This window comes from Dromiciops gliroides, chromosome 2, assembly GCF_019393635.1.
Source record: "Dromiciops gliroides isolate mDroGli1 chromosome 2, mDroGli1.pri, whole genome shotgun sequence".
Lineage (NCBI taxonomy): Eukaryota > Metazoa > Chordata > Mammalia > Microbiotheria > Microbiotheriidae > Dromiciops > Dromiciops gliroides.
In genome coordinates this window covers 24,574,684-24,596,072 of record NC_057862.1, presented here as the reverse complement: position 1 = coordinate 24,596,072, position 21,389 = coordinate 24,574,684, and the positions used below count along the sequence as shown (strand labels likewise).

Genomic DNA, 21,389 nt, shown 5'->3' with positions numbered 1-21,389 from the left:
TGAAGTGCAGACTTGTGCCAAGGCCTGCGTGAGATCCATTTGGATCCCTCACACCTACTCTGTCCCATCATTTAACATTCTCTTTAAAAAACTCATCTTCCACTGGGCAGCAATTTGCCAGCCTTTCAATGCCTTTTTAAGAAAATACGGAATGCTCTCATTGCTGGGCTGGTTTGTACTGCAGCTTATTAATTTTAGCAAAGTGATGCTGTGTTAAATCTGCACCTGCAAGATTACAAAATGTAAAAACCTATTTACTCAATTTTAAATACATTTTGAAAGAAAACAGCTAATTGCCGCCCTCTGCTGGTCACTTCACTTCACTGCAAATAGACCAGTACCCACATTCAGAAATATTTTTCAACCTTGGTTAAACATTTTTCTGTGTGTGTGTGTGTGTGTGTGTACACACACATACATATATACATGTATACATATACATATATCTGTATATATACGTGTGTGTGTGTGTGTGTGTGTGTATAAATAAATATAACAAATATTGACCTAAAACTCAGCACAAGATCATTTGCAAACTGAAGTTCCAAGAATGAAGGACTCTACTAAAAGGTGGGTTTTTTTTTAGCTTGGGACGGAGCTTCTTGTCTGACCACCAATTGACTGTAAATATAGATCTCTTTATTGATAGTAACAGGAGATTTATCAAGATGTTTGCTTACCCATCAACTCCTGTATTCAAAGTAGTATTTTAATTCTTAATATAGTCTCAGAATCCATTGGAGTTTTGGATTTCAGTTATTGCACACAGTGATAACAGGCATTTATGTAGCACTTCAAGATTTTCAGAGCGCCTTCCAAATATTATCTCTTTTGATCCTCATAAGAAACCTAGGAGGTAGATGCTATTATTATTCCCATTCAGGTTCCCAGACGGGTTAAGGGACTTGCCCAGGGTTACCCAGCAAGTATGTCTGAAGCAGTATTGGAACTCATTATGTCTCTACTCCTCATCCAGTGCTCACCTCCCTAGCTAGCTGCTCATAATACCCAATTTCAGCCAATTCACACTTTTTCTTTAGTTAGCTATATAAGTAAGGTAGAATTAGAGGGAGACCCTGATTTATCCTTGTAGTTGAGTTTCCTTCTATATTCTTCTAACCTCTTCCAAATCACTTCAACCAACACGAATTTAAGAGGGAATCCAGACACCACATAATTCTGAAAAAGAGTCAAATGATCCTTCTGTAAGCCCGGAGCTGCCTGGCGTAGACACTGTACATCCTAGGATGACAACATTACACCGGGCAGGATGCTAAACAGCCATCGCTGATCTGGTTTTTGTGGAGTAATAGAAGAATCCAGAGGTTCCTTGGGACGGGAGTCATGGAAATGGATGGCCCAGTTTTCAAAAGAAGAAAGGTGGTTGATTCATCCAATGGATGCCAATTCCTGGAAAAAAATTTGAATGGATTATTAAAATAGGTGGTTTGTGAGTGCTTCCAAAGGGACTCAGTCATCACTTGGAACCAACGTGAGTCGTGCTAAGCCAATACTTCCTTTTTTGACCTTTATATTTTTGGGACCAGAAAATTTGAACAATCAGACAATAGAAGAGTTCCCACAGGACTGGAGGGAAGCAAGTATTGACTCTCCCTTCCCCTTTCTTTTTCTTACCTACTCTTTTTATTATCAACAAGATTTCCACCCCCTCCTCATCCCCCCAAAAGCCACCATATATAACAATAAAAATAAACTGGTCAGTACATTAGAGAAGTCTGACAATACGTGCTATGTATTATACCTGTTGACCTCCCACCTCTGCAAAGGGGTGAATGTTGTCTTTTCTTTAGGGCTGTGCTTCATCATTTTGCAAGCATTTACTCTTTATTTTGTGGTTCTTTCCACTAACATTATTGGGGTCACTTCTGTATGTGGTTTTCTTGGCTCTGCTGATGTCACTATGCATCAGTTCATATAAATCTTTCCATGCTTTTCTGTAATCATCCTGTTTTTCGTTTCCCTTATATTCATGTGCCATTCCCCAGTTGATAGGTCTAGTCTATATTTTGGTGTCTATGTGGACTTCTTCTGGTATAAGCCCAGTAGTGCAATCTCTGGGTCAAAGGGTATGGACATATCACTCACTTAATTTGCATAATTCCAAATTGCTTCCCAAAAAACCATTTGTACCATTTTACAGCACCAACCCCTCCATTAATAACTGCTCCTGTCTTTTGTCTTCTATCAATTTGTAATGTGCAAGGTGATACCGCAGGCTTGTTTTGATTTGTATTTCTCTTATTAGAAATGTGGAGCTTTCTTTTTAATATGACTCTTAATAGTTGGCAATTCTTCTTGTGAACTGTTTGTTTATAACTTGGGGGGGTGGGGCAATGAGAGTTAAGTGACTTTCCCAGGGTCACACAGCTAGTGTGTCAGTGTCTGAGGCCACATTTGAACTCAGGTCCTCCGGAACCCAGGACTGGTGCTTTATCCACTACACCACCTTAGCTGCCCCTTGTTTATAACTTTTGACCACTTCTCTGTTGGGGGAATGGCTTTTAAACTTTTAGATATAGCTGTCAATTGTTTATATCAGAAATAATAATGGATTTTTATAGCATTTAAAGATTTACAAAGAGCTTTACAAATATCTCATTTGATCATCACAGCAACCTTAGGAGGTAACTGTTATTCCCATTTTACAGAGAAAGAAACTGAGGCTTAGAGACATTAAGTGATTTGTTTGAAGTCAAATAGCTAGTTAGTGCCTTGAGGCAAGATTTGAATTCAAGTCTTCTTGATTACAGGTCTAGGCTGTATCCATTGTACCATCTAACTTCCCATGCCACTTCATCTTTTCTTACTTCTTCATGTATTAATTTTGTTTGTGCAGAAGTTTTTCAGTTTCATATAATAAAAGTGATTACTTTCATCTTTTGTAATTGCCTTTTTCTTGTTAAAAATACATCTACACTGCCAGGAGACAAGTAAGTAGCATAGTGAATAGAGTACTGGGCTGAATCATGAAGACCTGAGTTCAAATTTGACCTCAGATACTTCCTACCTGTGTGATCCTGGGCAAGTCACTTCATCTGTCTGCCTCAATTTCTTCAACTGTAAAATAGGAATGATAATACCAGCATCTACCTGCCATGGCTGTTGTGAGGATCAAATGAGATAATAATTGTGATATCTGTTGCATAGGGCCTGACACATATATAGCAGGCACTTAATAAATGCTTCTCTAAGCTCTTTATATCTTTAAGTAGCATTTTATAATTGAAGCTGTACTTTGTGTACTTCTGCAGATTAATTTCCAGGCATTTTATGCATTTTATAGTTATTTAGAATGGAATTCCCCTTTTTGTTATTGACATTTGGATTTTGTCCCATAGAAATGCTATATATTTTTGAGGGTTTAATTTTGTAAGCTATAAGTTGGCAGAAGCTATTATTGCCTGAGTATCCTTGCCAATTCCCTGGGATTTTCTAAGTATACCATCATGTCATCAGTAAATAGGCTTAGTTTTACCTCCTTATCTTTATGCTTTTAATTTCTTTCTTTTGTTATATTGTTATTATGCCTCTAGAATGGTATCAAACAATAATGGGGAGAATGGGTTTCCTTGTTTTATTCCTGTATTTAATGGAATAGTTTCTAGTGTATTTCTATTACATGATACTTGCTTTTGGTTTTAGAGAGAATTATATTTTAAAAAGGTTCCCCTGTGCCTATATTTTATAAGGGTTTGAACATAAATGACTGTTTTATTGTGTCAAGGGATTTTTCTATGTTTAATCATGTGGTTTTCAATGTTTCTGTTTTTAAGCATTATTTTGAAAGAAACCATAGACAACAAAATATCAATATTAACCTTATATTCATGAATGAAAATTAACTGAATTACAAACAGACAATAATATAGTAGTGGTAGATGTTTTAATGTTCTCTGTTTTAGACAAATATAATAGAAACAAGGTAAGATATGGAAATGAACAAATTGCTGGGTAAGACTTACGGTATATTTTCAAAGACACTACTAAAGAATAAATATATTTCTAAGCACCATGTAGAACTTTTACAAAAATTGGCCATAACATACAGAGATATTACAAATAAATGTCAAAAGGCAGAAGTAGTAAACACATCCTCTACAGAACATAATGCAACAAAAAGTCATCAGTTCAGGGATCACAAACAAAAGGTACAGACACAAATGGAGACCTGACAATGAAATTATAAATAATGAATCAAAGAAATCATAGAAGCCATGATTATGTAATATTTCCATATTTTTTCAATGTATTTTACTGATTCTTTCTTTTTCTTTTGTCTTTAAAAATATTATGGGGAAGCTCTCTGGAAGAAGGAGTGGGAGGAATAGTGGAAGAAATTTTGGCATTATAAAAAAATCAATAAGATTTATTTTTTAAAATCATAAAAATGAAAAGGACAATGAAGAAACACCACAACAAATTTCTGGGATGAGGCTAAAGCCGTTGGCAAGGGAACAATAATCATATCCCTATAAACATACATTAACAAAATGGAAAAAGTATTAATGAACTGAACTTGTGTTTTTAAAATGTAGAACTCCAACACATAAATTAAAAACACAAGAGAAAACATTAAAATATTAAAGATATTAAGAGTCAGTCAATAAGATTAAGTGTCTGCTAAGGGCCAGGCTCTGTACTAAGTGCTAGGGACACAAAGAAAGACAATGGAAAATGGAAATGGAACTAGCTTTAAAGGAACTACCAAAGGGGGTTGAGGAGACACTCTTTGGTCCTGATGGAGTCATAGAATTCTATCAGTTTAAAAGAAAGGTATAGGGGCAGCTAGGTAATGCCGTAGATAGAGCATCGGCCCTGCATTCAGGAGGACCTGAGTTCAAATCCAACCTTGGACACTTGACACTTACTAGCTATGTGACCCTGGGAAAGTCACTTAACCCTTATTGCCTTACTCTCCCCCCCCCCCCAAAAAAAAGTATACTAAGTCTTTGGACTAATATAATTTTTATTCAAATTTTTTGATAAAATCTTGGTAAACATCACAGCAATTGATCCAAGAAAATCATTCATTTTGACCAAGTTGAATTTATTCCAGAGATGGTTTAACATTAGGGAAAGAGTCAACATTATTAATTATATTAAATAAAAAACACCCCAAACCACGTGGTTATTTCAATCGATAGTCCTTTTTCTTTTTTTTTTTTGAAAAAAAAATCTAAAAGGGAGGACTCTTCAAATTAGAAACCAGTAAGTTTGACTGATTCTTGGCATAATTCTTGGTTTGTGACCATTTAGAAAGGGAAATAGTGATTACTAACACACAATGTAGCTTCATCAAAGGCAGGCCATTTCATTCTGATTTAATTTCCATTTTGCTAGATTGATAAATCAAGGGGATGCCATAGACATAACATTTAGGTTTTTTTCAAAGCATTTGATAAGTCTTATATTATTCTTGAGAGAGAGAGATGTGGCCTAGATAGGACAGTTGTGTACTGAATGAATGGACTCAAAAAAGCCATTTATAAGTTGATGTCAACTTGGAGAAAAGTCTCTGGTGGATTGTCCCATGGGTCTATGTCCCCACTTTTTTTTTTTTTTTTGCAAGGCAATTGGGGTTGTGACATTTCTTTGTGGTAGGGAAAAAAGAAAGAAAGAAAGCTGCCATATGCCTGATTTTTTTTTTCCAGGACAATGAGGGTTAAGTGACTTGCCCAGGGTCACATAGCTAGTAAGTGTCAAGTGTCTGAGGCCGGATTTGAACTCAGGTCCTCCTGAATCCAGGGCTGGTGCTCTATCCACTGTGCCACGTAGCTGCCCCCCACTTTTCATTTTTGTCAGTGGCATGGATTAGGATATAGATGTCATACTTATCACATTTATTATTGATGGCACAGAGACAGCAAGGAAAGTTAATGCACATATGACAGAGTCAAACTCCGAAAAGATCTCAAGGGGCTAGAATGCTGATCACAATCTAATAAGATGAAATTTAATAGAGACAAAGTCTTACAAGTGATTTCAAAATCGGTTCATAAGTACGAGGGGAGCGGGAGGTCTTAGTGCACTACAAACTTGATGTGAGTTAGCAAAGTGCTAAGGGACCCAGAGAACGAATGTGAATTTAGGCTTCTTTAAGACGAGGCTATTGCCCCAAATGAGGCACTTATGAGTGTGCTGTTGGATCAGCTCTGTTCAGATCACATTTGGAGGGTTGTGCTCAGTTCTAGGGGCCACATTCCATAAAGGACATTGACAAGCTAGAATGTGTTCAGAGGCGAGTGCCTAGGTTAGAGAGGACACAGGAGACCCCCCCGTGTCTTGTGAGGACTGGTCAAAAAAGCTTGGCACGGTTAGCTTAGAGAAGAGGAGATTTTGTTAGGGGCAGAGGCAGGGTGGTGATTAAGAGGAGCAGATGCAGTTTTCAGATATTTGAAAGGCATGATATGGAAAGAGGATATGGCTTTGTTTGCCCCCTCCCATCCCCCACAGAGGGCAGAACTAGGATTAGTGAGTTGAGACTGCAAAGGCAGATTTAACTTGACCTAAAGAAAACCTTTATTTATTTGTTTGTTTATTTATTTATTTGTTTATTTGTTTTGCGGGGCAATGGGGGTTAAGTGACTTGCCCAGGGTCACACAGCTAGTAAGTGTCAAGTGTCTGAGGCCAGATTTGAACTCAGGAACTCCTGAATCCAGGGCTGGTGCTTTATCCACTGCGCCACCTAGCCGCCCCCAAGAAAATCTTTAAAAAAAAAAATAATTTGCTTTCTAGTACTTTTATCTTAAATTATTTTATTTTCTAAACTAACAAGAATTGATTTTCTCTCTTCCAACTCCCCTTTAAATGAAAAATTAAAAAATTTGTGACAAACATCCATAATTAAACCAAACATTCTCTCAGTGTTTAGATCTAAAAATGAATGTCTTGTTATACATCATCTGTCCCTCACTTCTCTGTTGGTAGATAATGTTCATCGTTGGTCCTCTGGAACTGTGAATGGTCATCGAGTTGATCAAAGTTCTTTCTTCTAATAGCCTTCTAACTGCTCAGCTGCTTCTCCTCTCTTTCCTCGATTCTGTCCCTCATAGCACATAGAGACATTTGATGAATTTCCTGGCTCAAAAACCATCAGGTATTCCACAATGCCTGCCCAAATAACCAATAACCTACTTAAGTTGGCATTCAATGCCCTGCCCAATTCATTTCACAACACTTTCTTTTAAACTCTGCTTCCAGGCAAATAAGAAAGGTTTTCTGATTCCATCTTGTCCTCTCTTGCCTCTGCATCTTTCCAGGCCTGAAATTTACTCCCATAAAACTCTATCCGTTGAAATTCTCCTCTGTCCTCAAGGGCCAGCTCAGTCAGTTATACCCCTGGCATGACGTCTTTTGATCTGTGCAGCTCCAAGGAACCCCTTTATCTCCTTGCCCAATGGATGCTCTTGTCTAACTTGTAGTATAATTATCGACATTCTTATTCGTGCTATTATTTGTATTCATGGCTCAATCTGTCTGATTTTGAAAGTTCCTTCAAGATAGAGGCTGCCATTTTCACCTTCATACCCAGAGTACTTGGCATTGGGCCTTTCCTACACAACATACTATTGGTTGGATTGAAGAGAATGGACTATGCCCTCAGGGTGAGCCAACAGTGTTAACATGGAAACCCAACCAGGAATTGCCTCCTGAGCTTGTTGTGATGGAAGGTTATCCCTTTGAATGAGAGAGGAGATCGTTTCCTTGGGTGTTGCCTGGCTCCAAGAACTTTAAGGACAAGGACGGAACAGAGTCTCTTCAGAGGAGGAGGATGAGTCAGGATTGAGGAGGGGCTTATAACTGTGGTCCAGGTGAAGGAATTAGGGAGAAGACTCCCAAGGGGACATGGTTGTAGTTATCCAATATTTGGAAAGTCTTCATTCACATCAACTTATTCTTGGCTCCAGAGGTTAGAGCTAGGACAAACATGGAGAAGCTATGTGGGGCCGAGTAAGCTGGAAATTTTTGCTTCTAAATAATACAGTAAAATATTGGGTAGTTTTCTGTGGTCTGTAATATCAATACTGTTGGCCTTCCATCTGGAGAAGTGTATGACCACTTTTTTAGGGAGCATTTCTTGGACAGTCAATGCATCAAATGGGAGTTAGGTCAATTGACATTTGACTACCCTTCTATGATTTTATGATTCATTTGTGATAGCCTTAGTGACTTTAGTTGTTTTTTAATTTCTTTTTCTGTTGAGATTATACAGTGAATTGAACACCCACCAAGGTATCTGTTCCATTTTTTATTCAATAAATTGAGATTGCTATACAAATAATTTGAAAATTTGGGTATATGCGGGTGGAAAGTAAGATAGAAAATGATAATCTGCTGCCCTCATATGGAAGAGATTGGAAGAGGGATGAAAAAATGTTTACTTCAGGGAACAAATACTTCTAAACTTGACCTACCTGAGCATACCATGTTCATCTAGATGCCATTCATAATTAGGTTTAATGGATTTCAACTTTAGAATAATTTGCAAACCCTTCCATTGCATCTAGTCAGCTGTTTAAATTACCTGGCTTATTAGGCCTTTCTGTTATCTCCAATGAAATTCATTTTTTGATGGATTATATTGCTCATTGCTTATTATTACAGAAATTTGAAAGAAATCTCATTTATATGTCAGAAAAGATAGGAGTTTGAATTTATGAATGGTAATTCTATTTCAAAGGAAAATGAATTTCCTTTTATGTACTATAAAATGTATTTTATCTGAGATTTGATAATAAAGCGATGAGGCCGATGACTGGCTTGCAGAATTAGTCTCATTATTTTATAGCCTAGTTCGGGCGAGGGTTTGCATGGACCAGGGGTCTCCATGCTTGGGTGGGTATGCCCTTTACCGCAGTAGATTTCAGCTCATCTAAGTCTTCTCATCCTGTACAATTCTGATCCATGTCTTTCTAAATCTTCATTGTCACTTACCAACTCATGTATCCCAGGTGACAGAAAGGGCTTGAAATGAACTCAAATATGTTACCGAACTATTTGTGTGTCTGAGTATTTGAAGCGAAAGAGTAAAGCAGGAGGTTAATCCATATTGTTTCAATTAGAGATGTGAGCAAGCCGCCTGGTCGTCGATTCCCAGCAATGGTTCTCTTAGTCCTCTTGTTGAAAAGCGAAAGGATGATTTTAAACTGTAGAAAATAAATGAGATGATTTCCTCCTTCAAATGCTGACCCAATCTTTTCCCCAAAGTCTTTATTTAAAATCAGGAAAGACTTAGATAAATACACATTGCAAATTTGAGAATTGACCCAGAGGAGTTAGATAAGACAAAATATTGGAGGTTTTTTAGTCCATAGAATGTCAGGAATATGCAGGGATGGGATTAGATATTTATCCTGAGGAACGTTATTTGGTGTACCAACGTTAATCATTTGCTTCCCCATCTCTTCATGTAGTCTTCAGCTTATTTTAATATATGCTTTGTACTTGGGAAGTATGTGTGTGATATATACACCTAATAATGTGTGTATGATTATCCATGTCTATCATGAACTGTCTACACTTCCCCTGATTTACTAGTCTGGTAAGACTTGTTCTCAGTGAGCTGATGTAGGCTCCTAACGATCACCTACCTTTCTGAGTATTCGCAAGCTATCCCTTTAATTCATTTGTTTTTGTTTTTGTTTTTGTTTTTGTTTTTTCAGGGCAGTGAGGGTTAAGTGACTTGCCCAGGAGGCCGAATTTGAACTCAGGTCCTCCTGAATTCAGGGCTGGTGCTTTATCCACAGCACCACCTAGCTGCCCCCCTTTAATTAATTTCTAAATAGCTGACCAGATCAGTGAGGTATATTTCAATGAAGCAACAGGGCACCTGGGTTTGAATTCTGACTTTGATAAGTTCTTTGTAGCCACAGGCAAGTCACATCACCTGCTGAGCCTTGAGATCTTCAACTGTAAATATAATATGACAATATATATAGTAAGATAATTATAGATAATAATGCAATTATGCAATAACCTTGACAAGATACAATAATACCTGCATTATCTCCCTCAGTCTTGTTGTGACACAAGGGCTATGTAAGTGTATCTATACAAATAGGGAGGGGCGCCCTATCTGGTCCAAAGGAGTTACTTCCTGGTAGTAAGTTACATACTTGGGAAGTTAATGAAGCTTTTTTCTGGTTCACTATCATGTCATTCAGTAAGTGGGGAGTTTAATAACTCAGTCACACTTTTCTTTTGACAGATGTATGGATTCCAACAGTCAAGAATGGACTGCTTGCAAAGGAAAGATTGCACTATCAGGTATGTGGTCCATGGGCATTCACTATTCATAAGTTTAATGATTTTTTGTTCTCAGTATAATTTATTAAAAGTTCAGGGCGTCTTGTGAATTCTTTGTGATGCTGTCAGATTAACCTTCTTAAAACCCTCTTCTTGTCCCCTCCCACTCAAAAAATTGGTTTTATTGGGTAACACTCCTGAGCTTGGTGCCACACCAACCACTGCCCAGTCCAGGCCGACCTTTTCAGCCTTACCTCTCATTCCTGTAGGGTGAGAACATGTGTTTTGTCCGCCACTTGACTTGTGGCCATTTCTCTTTGCCTGTACGACCCATCCACACTCTTTGCCAAGTTATAGAATTCTAGGCAGACTTCGAAGGGCTCATTTGGTCAAACCCCCATCTCAAGTCATGGATCCTGTCTCTGTTATCTTCCCGGGGTCATCCAAACTCTGCCTGAAGACCTCCAGGGATCTTTAATAGCTGACATGTGGATGGTGCATTAAGGTTTGCGAGTGTTTACCCCTGCAGGGTAGATGCTATGAATGTTCCCATTTTTCAGAAAAGAAAACGGAGGCTCAGAGGTTAAGTGACTGGACTGGTCAGGAGTCTTTCTGCCGGAAAGTGTCTGAGGCAGAATTTGAGTTCAGGTTTTGCTTGTTTTGAGCCCGTCACGCCATATTGCTGCCCAGAAACAGAAAGTTCTTTGTCCTGAATTACGGCCTGTTCTATTTCAGAGCAAGAATGTTTTTCTTATATGCCTCATTGTGCCTCATTGTGGCATGGAGGTATGACCCTTGTTCTCTAAGTCTTGCCTGGGGAGTGTCAGCTACAGCAGGTACTAACACCTGCTGTCAGAAGGTGGTCCCAGCAGCAGACTCCATCTTGTTTCTGAGGACCAACCTAGCTAAGTTCAGAGAGACTCTTTCCAATTATCCTGGTCACTCGGTGATGAATTGCTGGGCCTGACACCTATAAAGAAAAATTTCAAATGGCTCTGTCTAGCCACACCCCTCCCCTCCTCCACTTTTGGAGCAGAGGAAAATAAGTCATAATTTTTGGACCATCCCTAAATGAGAGATGCTTATCAGTGATAACCATTGGCTGTCCTTTCAGAGGAAGTGAGTCAAATAAATCATGACCTTTTCACCTCACTTGAAATAAGTCCACAATTGCCATTCATTGCATGAGTGACTCACAGGTTTCTCTTGAAGAGGCAAATAGTTGGTTTTATTGTATGGACAAGCACATCAAGAAACACAACTTCTTGAGACATTTGTTCATCATCCATTGCAGTGCCCATGATGAGCATTTGCCAAAAGACTATTCTGAAAATAATTGTCAATTATGCACTGACATTTGGTTCAGAGGATGAACTTATTAAGACCCTACTAATTATTATCAGCATCATTGGGGAAAACTGGAAAGCAGCGTGGCAGAAACTGGGCATGGAGCAATATCTTACACCATTTACCAAGATACAGTAAAAATGGATACATGACCTAGATGTAGAGACATATTACAGGAAAATTAGAGGAACATGGGAGATGTTTCTTATCAGATCTATGAGATTTATGAATAAACAAGAAATAGAGAGCAAAGTTAGGTATAAAATGGAGAATTTCAATTGCATTCAATTAAAGTTTTGTTTTTTTGTTTTGTTTTGTACAAATAAAACATGTAGCCAGGATCAGAAAGAAAGCAGAAAATTGGAGGAGGGGAATTTATATACAGTTTATCAGAAGTCTCATATCTCAAATATGTAAAGAACTTTACATATTCTATATACTTGTATTCTATAATACAAGTTATTCCCCAATTGACTAATGGTCAAAGTATGTAAATAGGCAGATTTTCAATGAAAAGAACAGAACAATTTATAGTCACATGAAAAAATTCTCTAAATCATTATTGATTAAAGAAATGCAAATTGAAACAATTAAGAGATATCTTTTTATACCTACTAGATTGGCTAAAACAATTGAAGGAGAAAGCAACAAATGTTGGAAGGGGATGTGGAAAAATTGGGACACATTCATTGTTGGTGGAATTGTGAACTGATCTAACCATTTTGGAAAGCAATCTGAAATTTATGTCCAAATAATTATTAAACTACCTATTCCCTTTGACCCAGTAATGCCACTACTAGGTCTATTTACATAGATAATTAGGGAAAAACATTTGTAGCAGCTGTTTGTTGTTGGAAAGAACTGGAAATTACAGGGATGCCCCTTAATTGAGGAATGGATGAACAAGTTGTAGTATATGATTATGATGAAATACTACTGTGCTATAAGAAATGATGAGCTCAATGATCTTAGAAAAACATGAAAAGTCTTGCACAAAATAATGAAGAGTGAAATGAGCAGAATCAAGAGATCATGGCATATAGTAACAATATTGTTTTAAGAATGACTTTGAACAAATAAGTCATTTTGATTATTATACATACCCAATTTAGCTATAAAAGATCGAGAAAGAAAGATACTATGTGCATCCAGAGAAAGAACTAATAAATTGAAGTATATATAGAATAATTTACACATATATGTAAACACATATATGTACACATATACCATTTATATGTATATATATATGTGTGTGTAAATATACATTTATATGCCTATTTGTATCTAATGGGAAGGAAAGAAGAAATTTACATAATTTTATTTATTTAAAAGGAATAGCAAGTTGTATATAATAGATTTTCAGTTTAATGGAAGGGCTAATTTTATTCCATAAATAAGTTTTAAAAATTAAAAATAAATAGATCAGCACCTACTTGATTATTCACTGACTTAACTGCAAAAGTGGGCATGAGGAAAGAATGGCTCCAAATACATTGGAAATCACAGTTCAGGAGTAAGGAATGAGAGAAGTCAAAGGCTTGTAGACTGTACCAGAGCTTCCTACCTCCCCATCTTGAATACTGAGTTTGAGAATGTACCAGCAGACATTTCATTTTTAGATACCTACTGCATGCCCATGCACTGTGGTAGGTGCTGATGACACAAAGACAGCAATGAGTCAGTTCCTGCTCTGAAGCTGGTTATACCACTTGGGGAAGATAATGCATACAGAGAAGATTGTGTAAGATAGGGACAGGATAATTCTGGGAAGAAGGCACTGGTACCTGGGGGGGTGGGGGGGTGGGGTCAGGAAGGGCTACAGTGGTATCCCAGCAGAGCTTTGAAGGAAGTGCAAGGCAGAAGTAAGGAAAAAGCATTCCAGGCAGTGGGTACCACCCACACAGAGGCAAGTGTACTCCAAGGAAGAATAAGACCAATTTGGCTATGTTATATGTTTGAAAGTGATGTTTAATAAAGGTGGAATGGTAGATTAGGCCAGGTCTTGAAGAGCTTCAAATGTCAAGTAGTCTTTGCCAAACTTTAAACCTGGAAGTAATAGGAAGCCCCTGGAATTAATGGAGTGGAGTGATATGGCCAGGCTGCATTTTAGGAAAATAGGATTGGCAGCTGTGTGCATAAATACTCCAGGTGAAAGATAATGAGGGCCTGGAATAGCATGGTGAACATTTTAGTGGAGAATAGGGGAGGATGTGAGATGTGTTGTGGAAGTACAAGTACAGGGTGGACCAAAAGTCACGATGTTTTAATAACTTTGAAATTTTTTTTTTTTTGCCATTTATGAGATTTGATTTTTCACACATAATGTAAATTCATTTCCTCCATATACTGTATATGATGCTATGGTATTATAAATTAAAAACAAAAAACAAAGGAGTTATTCAATATTGAAAACCTTTCGTGTCTTTTGGCCCACCCTGTAACAGGATTTGGTGACTGGTTGGATGTGTGGGATATATAAGAATGAGAAATCAGGCATAACTGAGATCATGCACTTGGGTGACTAGATGAATGGCAGTGCCCTAGACAGAAATAAGGAAGTTTAGAAGAAGGGTGGGTTTTGGAGAAAAGATAATGAATTCAATTTTAGGTATCTTGAGTTCAAGATGTCTGTGGGAGCTAACTTAATTTTATGCTTCCAATAGACAACTGAATGTGAGACTGGAGCTTCAGGCATAACCTAGGGCTATATTTATAGACCTGGAGATTCTCAGGTTAGACTTCGTAATTAAACCTATGTTAGCTGATGAGATATGAAGGAGAGAGGGAGAGGAGCAGGCCTAGGATAGAATCTTGGGCTCCACCTACAATTGGAAGATGTAATGGGGATGGACTAGCAAAAGAGAATGAGAAGGAATGGTCAGACAGATAGGAGACTCAAAAGAAACCACTGTCATGAATATCTAGTGTAGAGAGTGGTCCAGATGTGGCAAAGGATCAGGAAGGGTGATGATTGAAAAAAGGCCTTCATGGAGCCAAGATGGTGAAGGAAAGGCAGGCAGTAAGCTCTCAAACTCATGATACAATTGCTCCCCAAAACCTCCAAATAATGCCATAAGACAACTCCTGGAGCAGCAAAATCCACAGAAGAACATGCTGAGATCATTTTCCAACCAAGGATGGCTTAGAAGATCAGAAGGAGGGAGCTGCTGTACTGAGACAGGAGTGGAGCCCAACCCCACAGTCACCCTGACACAGATCCAATCCCAGGAAGGCCTCACCAGAGAAAGAGACCCTCATAGCCTCTGAATCAGCTGCAGTGAAAGTGTCGTCTGTAACTAAGCTCACAGTCTGGTGAGAGGGCTGAGCCCTTGGCAGGGGGGGGGGGAGATTACAGGGGTCTTTGCTGGTGCTGAGACAGATCTTGGCTTTTTCACCCCTGCTGGGAACCAGGAGGTATGCATGAGTAGCAGTGGTCCAGGTGGGGGAAGGGCACAGGCTTGTCAAAGCTGACAACCACAACACACAAAGTTTTGATGTTTGGTTGATTAGCAAGTTGTATTGGTGTTATTTATGGACCAGGGAACAGGCCAGGCAAGTGAAGAACCTGTTCCTCCTTAAATCATACCACCTGGGGCCCCCTGAAGCTTGAGACAGTGCAGCCTGGAAACAGTGCCCCACTTTAAGGAGCTAAAAGTCAAGTAAAATAAAATCAAGATGAGCAGACCGAGAAAGGTAAGAACTATAGAAAGTTTCTTTAGTGACAAGGAAGATCGAGGTGCACCTTCAGAGGAGGATGGCAACATTAGGGCCCCTATAACTAAAGTTTCCAAGAAAAATAAGAATTTTGTCTTAGACCATAGAGGCGCTCAAAAAGGACTTTGAAGATAAAGTTAGAGAGGTAGAGGAAAAAATAGAAAGAGAAATTAGGGTGTTGCAGGAAAGACATGAGAAAAAAGTCAATAGCTTGAAAAGCCAAATGGAAAAGGAGATATAAAAGCTCTCTGAAAATAATTGCTTAAGAATTAGGATTGAACAAATGGAAACTAGTGACTTTATGAGAAACCAAGACACAATGAATCAAATCCAAATGAATAAAAAATAGAGGACAATGTGAAATCTCTTCTTGGAAAAACTGATGACCTGGAAAATAGATCCAGGAGAGATAATTTGAAAATTATTGGTCTACCTAAAAACCATGATCACGGAAAGAGTTTAGACATCATCTTCCAAGAAGTTGCCCTGATATTCTAGAAGCAGAAGGTAAAATAGAAATTGAAAGAATCCACTCATCAGAGAGCAGCTAGGTGGCGCAATGGATAAAGCACCAACCCTGGGTTCAGGAGGACCTGAGTTCAAATCCAGCCTTGTGACACTAGCTGTGTGACCCTGGGCAAGTCACTTAACCCTCATTGCCCCCCCCCAGTCAGGATAGCACAAGACCTAGCAGTTTCTACATTAAAGGACCAGAGGACATGGAATATGATATTCCAGAGGGCAAAGGAATTGGGATTACAACCAAGAATCACCTACCCAGCAAAACTGATCGTAATCTTTCAGAGGAAAAAATGGGACTTGAATGTAAAGGAGGACTTTCAGGTATTTGTGATGAAAAGAGCTGAACTGAATGGAAAATTTTATTTTCAAATACAAGACCCTAGCGAACCATAAAAAGTTGGAGTTAGGTGACGTGCTGGGGGTTGTGCAGTGGGTGAATGTCTTGTGTCCGAGGCTATATTGGGCCTTGGGTCCTCCTGGGTCCAAGGTGGATGCTTTGTCCACTGTGTCACCTAGCTGCCCCATGATGACATCTTTAGGGTAAAATTGAGGGGTGAGAGGAATGCACGGGGGAAGGGGAGAGGTAGCATGGGGTGAAATCCCACAGGAAAGGTCTTATGGAGTGGGGGAAGAGATGGGGGAGGAGCAGGAAAATAAATGAACTTTATACTCATCAGAATAGGCTCAAAGTCCTTAATCTCATCAGAGTTGGCTCAAGGAAGGATTAACATACACACTCAATTGGGTGGAATAATCTAACCCTTCAGGAAAATAGATGAGGAAGGGGATAAAGAGGGAGGGACAAAAGAAGGGAAGGCAGATTGGGGGAGGGTAGTCAGAAGCAAATCCCTTTTGAAGAGGGATAGGATGAAAGAAGATAGATAATAGAGTAAATATCATGTAAATATGCGGAAGGGAATAGGATGGAGGGAAACAGTTAACAATAGTAATTGTGAAAAAGGGAAAAGGGGGAAAATTGTACAAAACATATTTATAGCAACTCTTTGTGGTGGCTAAGAATTGGAAATCAAAGGAATGTCCATCAATTGGGGAATGACTGAAGAAGCTGTGGTATATGATTGTTAATGGAATATTATTGTTATAAGAAATGACACCAGGATGATTCCAGAAAAACCTGGAAAGACTCATATGAACTGATGTAAAGTGAAGTGAGCAGAACTGGGAGGACATTGTACACAGTGGCAGCAGTATTCTGTGAGCAATTGTGAATGACTTAACTACTCTCCAGCAATACAGTGATCTAAGACAATCCTAAGAAACTAATGATGAAGCATACTATCCACTCCCAGAGAAAGAACTGATATTGATTGAACACAGAATTTGGGGGAAAAAAAGAGTACTTGTGGATAGTACATATATAACCTAATTTTTAAAAACCATCATATTTAGCAGTTAAGAGATCGCTGAAAACTTTGGAGAGAGGTGGTTTAGAAAATCACATTTTAGCAGATAAAAATGACTAGTTTTATATTCAGATTTCCTGAATTTTCTATGTATAGTCAGATCACCAGCTTCCAAGAGCAAAGGTCAAAATCAATACTAAGAGATGAAAGTACACAAATTGATAAAGCATATAATTGAGATCTCCCACCTGAACTATTAAAACAAGCTGTTAACTCTACATACTGAGAAATGGATAAAAAAACAGACTTGGACACAGTATAACCATTTCCCAAGGAAGTTTAATCAAGGTAAGTCACCACAATGAAGGGACAAAAAGAGCCTAGAAACTGCCTTGGGCAGAAATATTTGATCTTCATTTTTCTAATTAAATCTCATCGCATTATCTGTAACCCCTCGTTCTGGCCTGCTGACATTTTTATATCTACAGTCTATCAGCCAGTGTATTAGCTGCCCTTCCCAGCACTGTCTGCCTTAGATTTTATTAACATAGTTGAAGAGAATAAGCCTAAAGATATAACCATTCTAGGACATTGCCCAGAAACCTCTCCCCACTTAGCCATTAGTCAACATTATTTGTCCATTAATTATCAGTCCACTTATCAGCATTATTGGTACTCTGGCATTCAATGAGTTCCAAGCCTACCTAATTGTAGTTTCACCTAGTCCATACCTTATCATGAAAGACTGTCAAAATGCCTGGATTATGTCCATAGCCTCTCCCTGGTCTGCCCATCCAGTGAGAATTGTGTTAAATGAATTCCAGTTGACTTTTAGTGGTTGCCTCCTTTAACTGTTCATGAATTGTCTCTATCTGTTCTGGAATTTTATTTATTTTTTTAACCAGAAATCAATATCAGGTTCACTGAGTATAGTCTAAAGCATCTAAATTTTTTACAATTGCAACATCTGCCCATTTCCTGGCTAGTGGCACCACTTCTACTCACACTTGTTCCTCAGAGATCACCAGCAGCTATTCATTAATCACATCTCTAAGTTGTTTCAGTGCCCGTGGATGGATACAATGAAAGTAGACTAAGTGACTGATTGTCTCTTCCCGGTCAGCTAGGTACCTTCCTGACCAGTGTCATCTTTTAAATTGTCTCTTAAACATTTTTGTTTTATGTTTCCTAGTGTGAAGTCGATTTTCATTGGTAAAAAAGTAGAATTAATATTTGAATATAATTGCATTTAATATTTTTATTTTTAGTTCTAAATTCTAAATTTCATCACTAGTTCTCTGTAATTAACATTGGTTCTTGTATTGATCAGAATTCTTAAGTCTTTCAAAGTTGTCTTAATATTGTTTTTCTTGTATAAATTGTTCTCTTGGTTCTGTTCACTTCACTTTGTATAAGTTCATACAAGTCTTTCAAGGTTTCTCTGAAATCATCCCCCTCATTTCTTACAGCATAATCATATTCTATCACATTCATATATCATAACTTGTTGATTCAGTGAGGGTACCCCCTCAGCTTTCATTGCTTTGCCATCAAAAAAAGAACTGCTATAAATATCTTTGTACATATAGATCCTTTTTCTTAATTTTGATCTCTTTGGGGGAGGAAGATAATAGACCTAGTAGTGGTCAGAGGGTATCCACAGTTTAATAGCTCCTCAGCATACTTCCAAAATGCTTTCCAGAACAGCTGGACCAGTTCACAGCCTCACCACAGTAATTGATTTAGTTTCTAATGTTTAATCTTTGCTTCAAAGGCCCTTTGTTGAATGTAATTTTTATAACATTTTGTTTGGTTGGTATGCCCTATACATGATTGATTTTTTTTTGAAGGTTTCTTGTTATCTTCTCAAGTACCCCAAATAGATGTACTCTCCTTGGTTTGCTTCCTTGGTAGCTAAGGCAATTTTTTAAAAGCATCTTTCCTTTGATTACCTTGTTTAATGAATACTGGGATTTTGCCTTCTTGTCATTATCCTTAGAAAAATTCGTCATTCTGTTGTGTTCTGTTATTTGTGCTTGTTTCCATTTTCATATCCACGTCCTTATTAAGTTTGCTTTTGTTAAGGGAAAAGGACCCACGTGTACAAAAAAAAATTATAGCTGTTCTTAATTTGTTAGCAAAGAACTGGAAATTGAGGGGATGCCCATCAATTGGAGAATGGCTAAACAAGTTGGGTATATGAATGTAATGGAATACTATTGTGCTGTAAGAAATGATGACCAGATGGATTTCAGAAAAACCTGGAAGGACTTACATGAACTGATGCTGAGTGAAATGAGCGGAACCAAGAGACCATTGTATACAGTCTCAATAACATTATGTGATGATCAACTGTGATAAGACTTAACTCTTCTCAGTAATACAATGATCCAAGGCAGTGCCAAAAGACTTATGGTGGAAAATGCTCTCTCCATTCAGAAAAAGAACTATGGAGTCTGAATGCAGATTGAAGCATACTATTTTCACTTTTGTTGTTGCTTTTTTATTATTGCTCTTGTTTGTTCTTTCTGGCATTTTTTTCCTTTTATTCTGAAATATGTTTGACGTGATAGTAATGTATAACCTAAAAAAAAAGTTTGCTTTTGTTGATGAATTACAAGCTATTCAAGTTCATTTAAAATTTCATCTCTTTGAAGATTTTCCTGTTTATTCCAAGACAAAATGATCTGTTTTCTGAGTTTAAGTAGTGTTTCCTTTTCGTATTGTTCTTCTGACTTTTAGCAGAGATTTCTTAATTGTCATTATTTATATGCATGCTTTAGCTCCCTAATAGATAGTAAGCTCCCTGAGGGAATTAATTATTTTTTGTATTCTATGTAGCACCTATCCTGCTGCCTCAGATATTCCATAACTATTTAATCAATCAAATATATATATATTTTTTAAAAGGGAACTTTAAAAAAAGATGATGTTACCACTATTGTCATGTGAGCTAATTCTTAATAAATTATTAATTCGGCCTCGAGTGACCCAATGGAATTAATGCCATTCTGAAATAACTAATTTATAGCTAATGATAATCAAATAGGAATTGAGTATCATTGCACTAAGTCCCTGATGAAAGACTTGGCTTTAGACCTGGATTTTCCTTGCAGATACTTTAAAGATATAGCTTTCTTGGGGCAGCTAGGTGGTGCAGTGGATAAAGCACTGGCCCTGGATTCAGGAGGACCTGAGTTCAAATTTGACCTCAGACACTTGACACTTACTAGCTGGGTGACCCTGGACAAAGTCACTTAACTCTCATTGCCCTGCAAAAAAAGGATATAACTTTCTTGGCTTTTGAGAAACAAAGGGTTTTTGTTTGTTTTTGTTTTTTAACTTCTGTGTTAGCAAAAAAAATACATTTGTTGTTTTTTTTGAGAATTCATACAGGTGAAGTGTAGAAGCATGTTTTTTCCCCAAGTACACAATCTTTGTTATGTAAAGTTTAATTCAAAATCTGAGTACTGAAGGCCTTAGGTAATAGATTGTCTTTTTCAACCTTACCTAGACATTGTGTGTGTGTGTGTGTGTGTGTGTGTGTGTGTGTGTGTGTCTGTGTGTCTGTGTCTGTGTGTGTCCGCGTGTGCATGCATGGGTATAGTCATTTTCCTTCATTTTCTGATCACTCTTTGACATTGGGTAGGGCACATTGTAAATTTTTTTAAATTATCAATTGACTATTTTGTTATAAAGGTTTCATAATTCCTTTTTTCAGATGTTGTGCAAGAAATCTCATATTCCTATTCTTGTTCTGCCACTAATGGGTCAGCTCTCCATTAACAAAGTAAAATAGATAATTGAAGCATTTATCATTCTAATTTAAGTCAAACACTAAATTGTTCTATCTCACTGTCCACGCACTCTCTTGTTTTGGCTTCTGTTCTCCAGACAATAAGGATCAGCAAGGCTGCCCTCTCCCTATCAGATAGGAATAGTGTTGTTGGGTTTTTTCCCCAAAGCCATTAAATTTTCTCAGAGATTGATGACATTCAACAGATGTGCCTTGCTTTACGGCAATAAATGTGTTTCCTAAAGGTCTGTAAATCAACTTGTACAAATTGAATCATGGCTTATGTGAGGCAAAGGAGCTTACTATTTAGAAGACTCTTCCCTAGGATCTTTTCACAGAAATGAAAAATCCATTCCTAGTGTGAATAATTAGTTCAATT

At 37.8% G+C, this 21,389-nt stretch overlaps 1 protein-coding gene across 1 annotated transcript in view; it reads left to right on the top strand.

Moving 5' to 3' along the window:
- RTKN2 (rhotekin 2) overlaps nucleotides 1-21,389 on the top strand; it is an 88,877-nt gene that overhangs the window by 12,669 nt on the left and 54,819 nt on the right. The window contains 1 exon segment of the mRNA XM_043983979.1: nucleotides 10,230-10,288. Within this exon segment, the coding sequence (XP_043839914.1) occupies nucleotides 10,230-10,288 (59 nt within the window).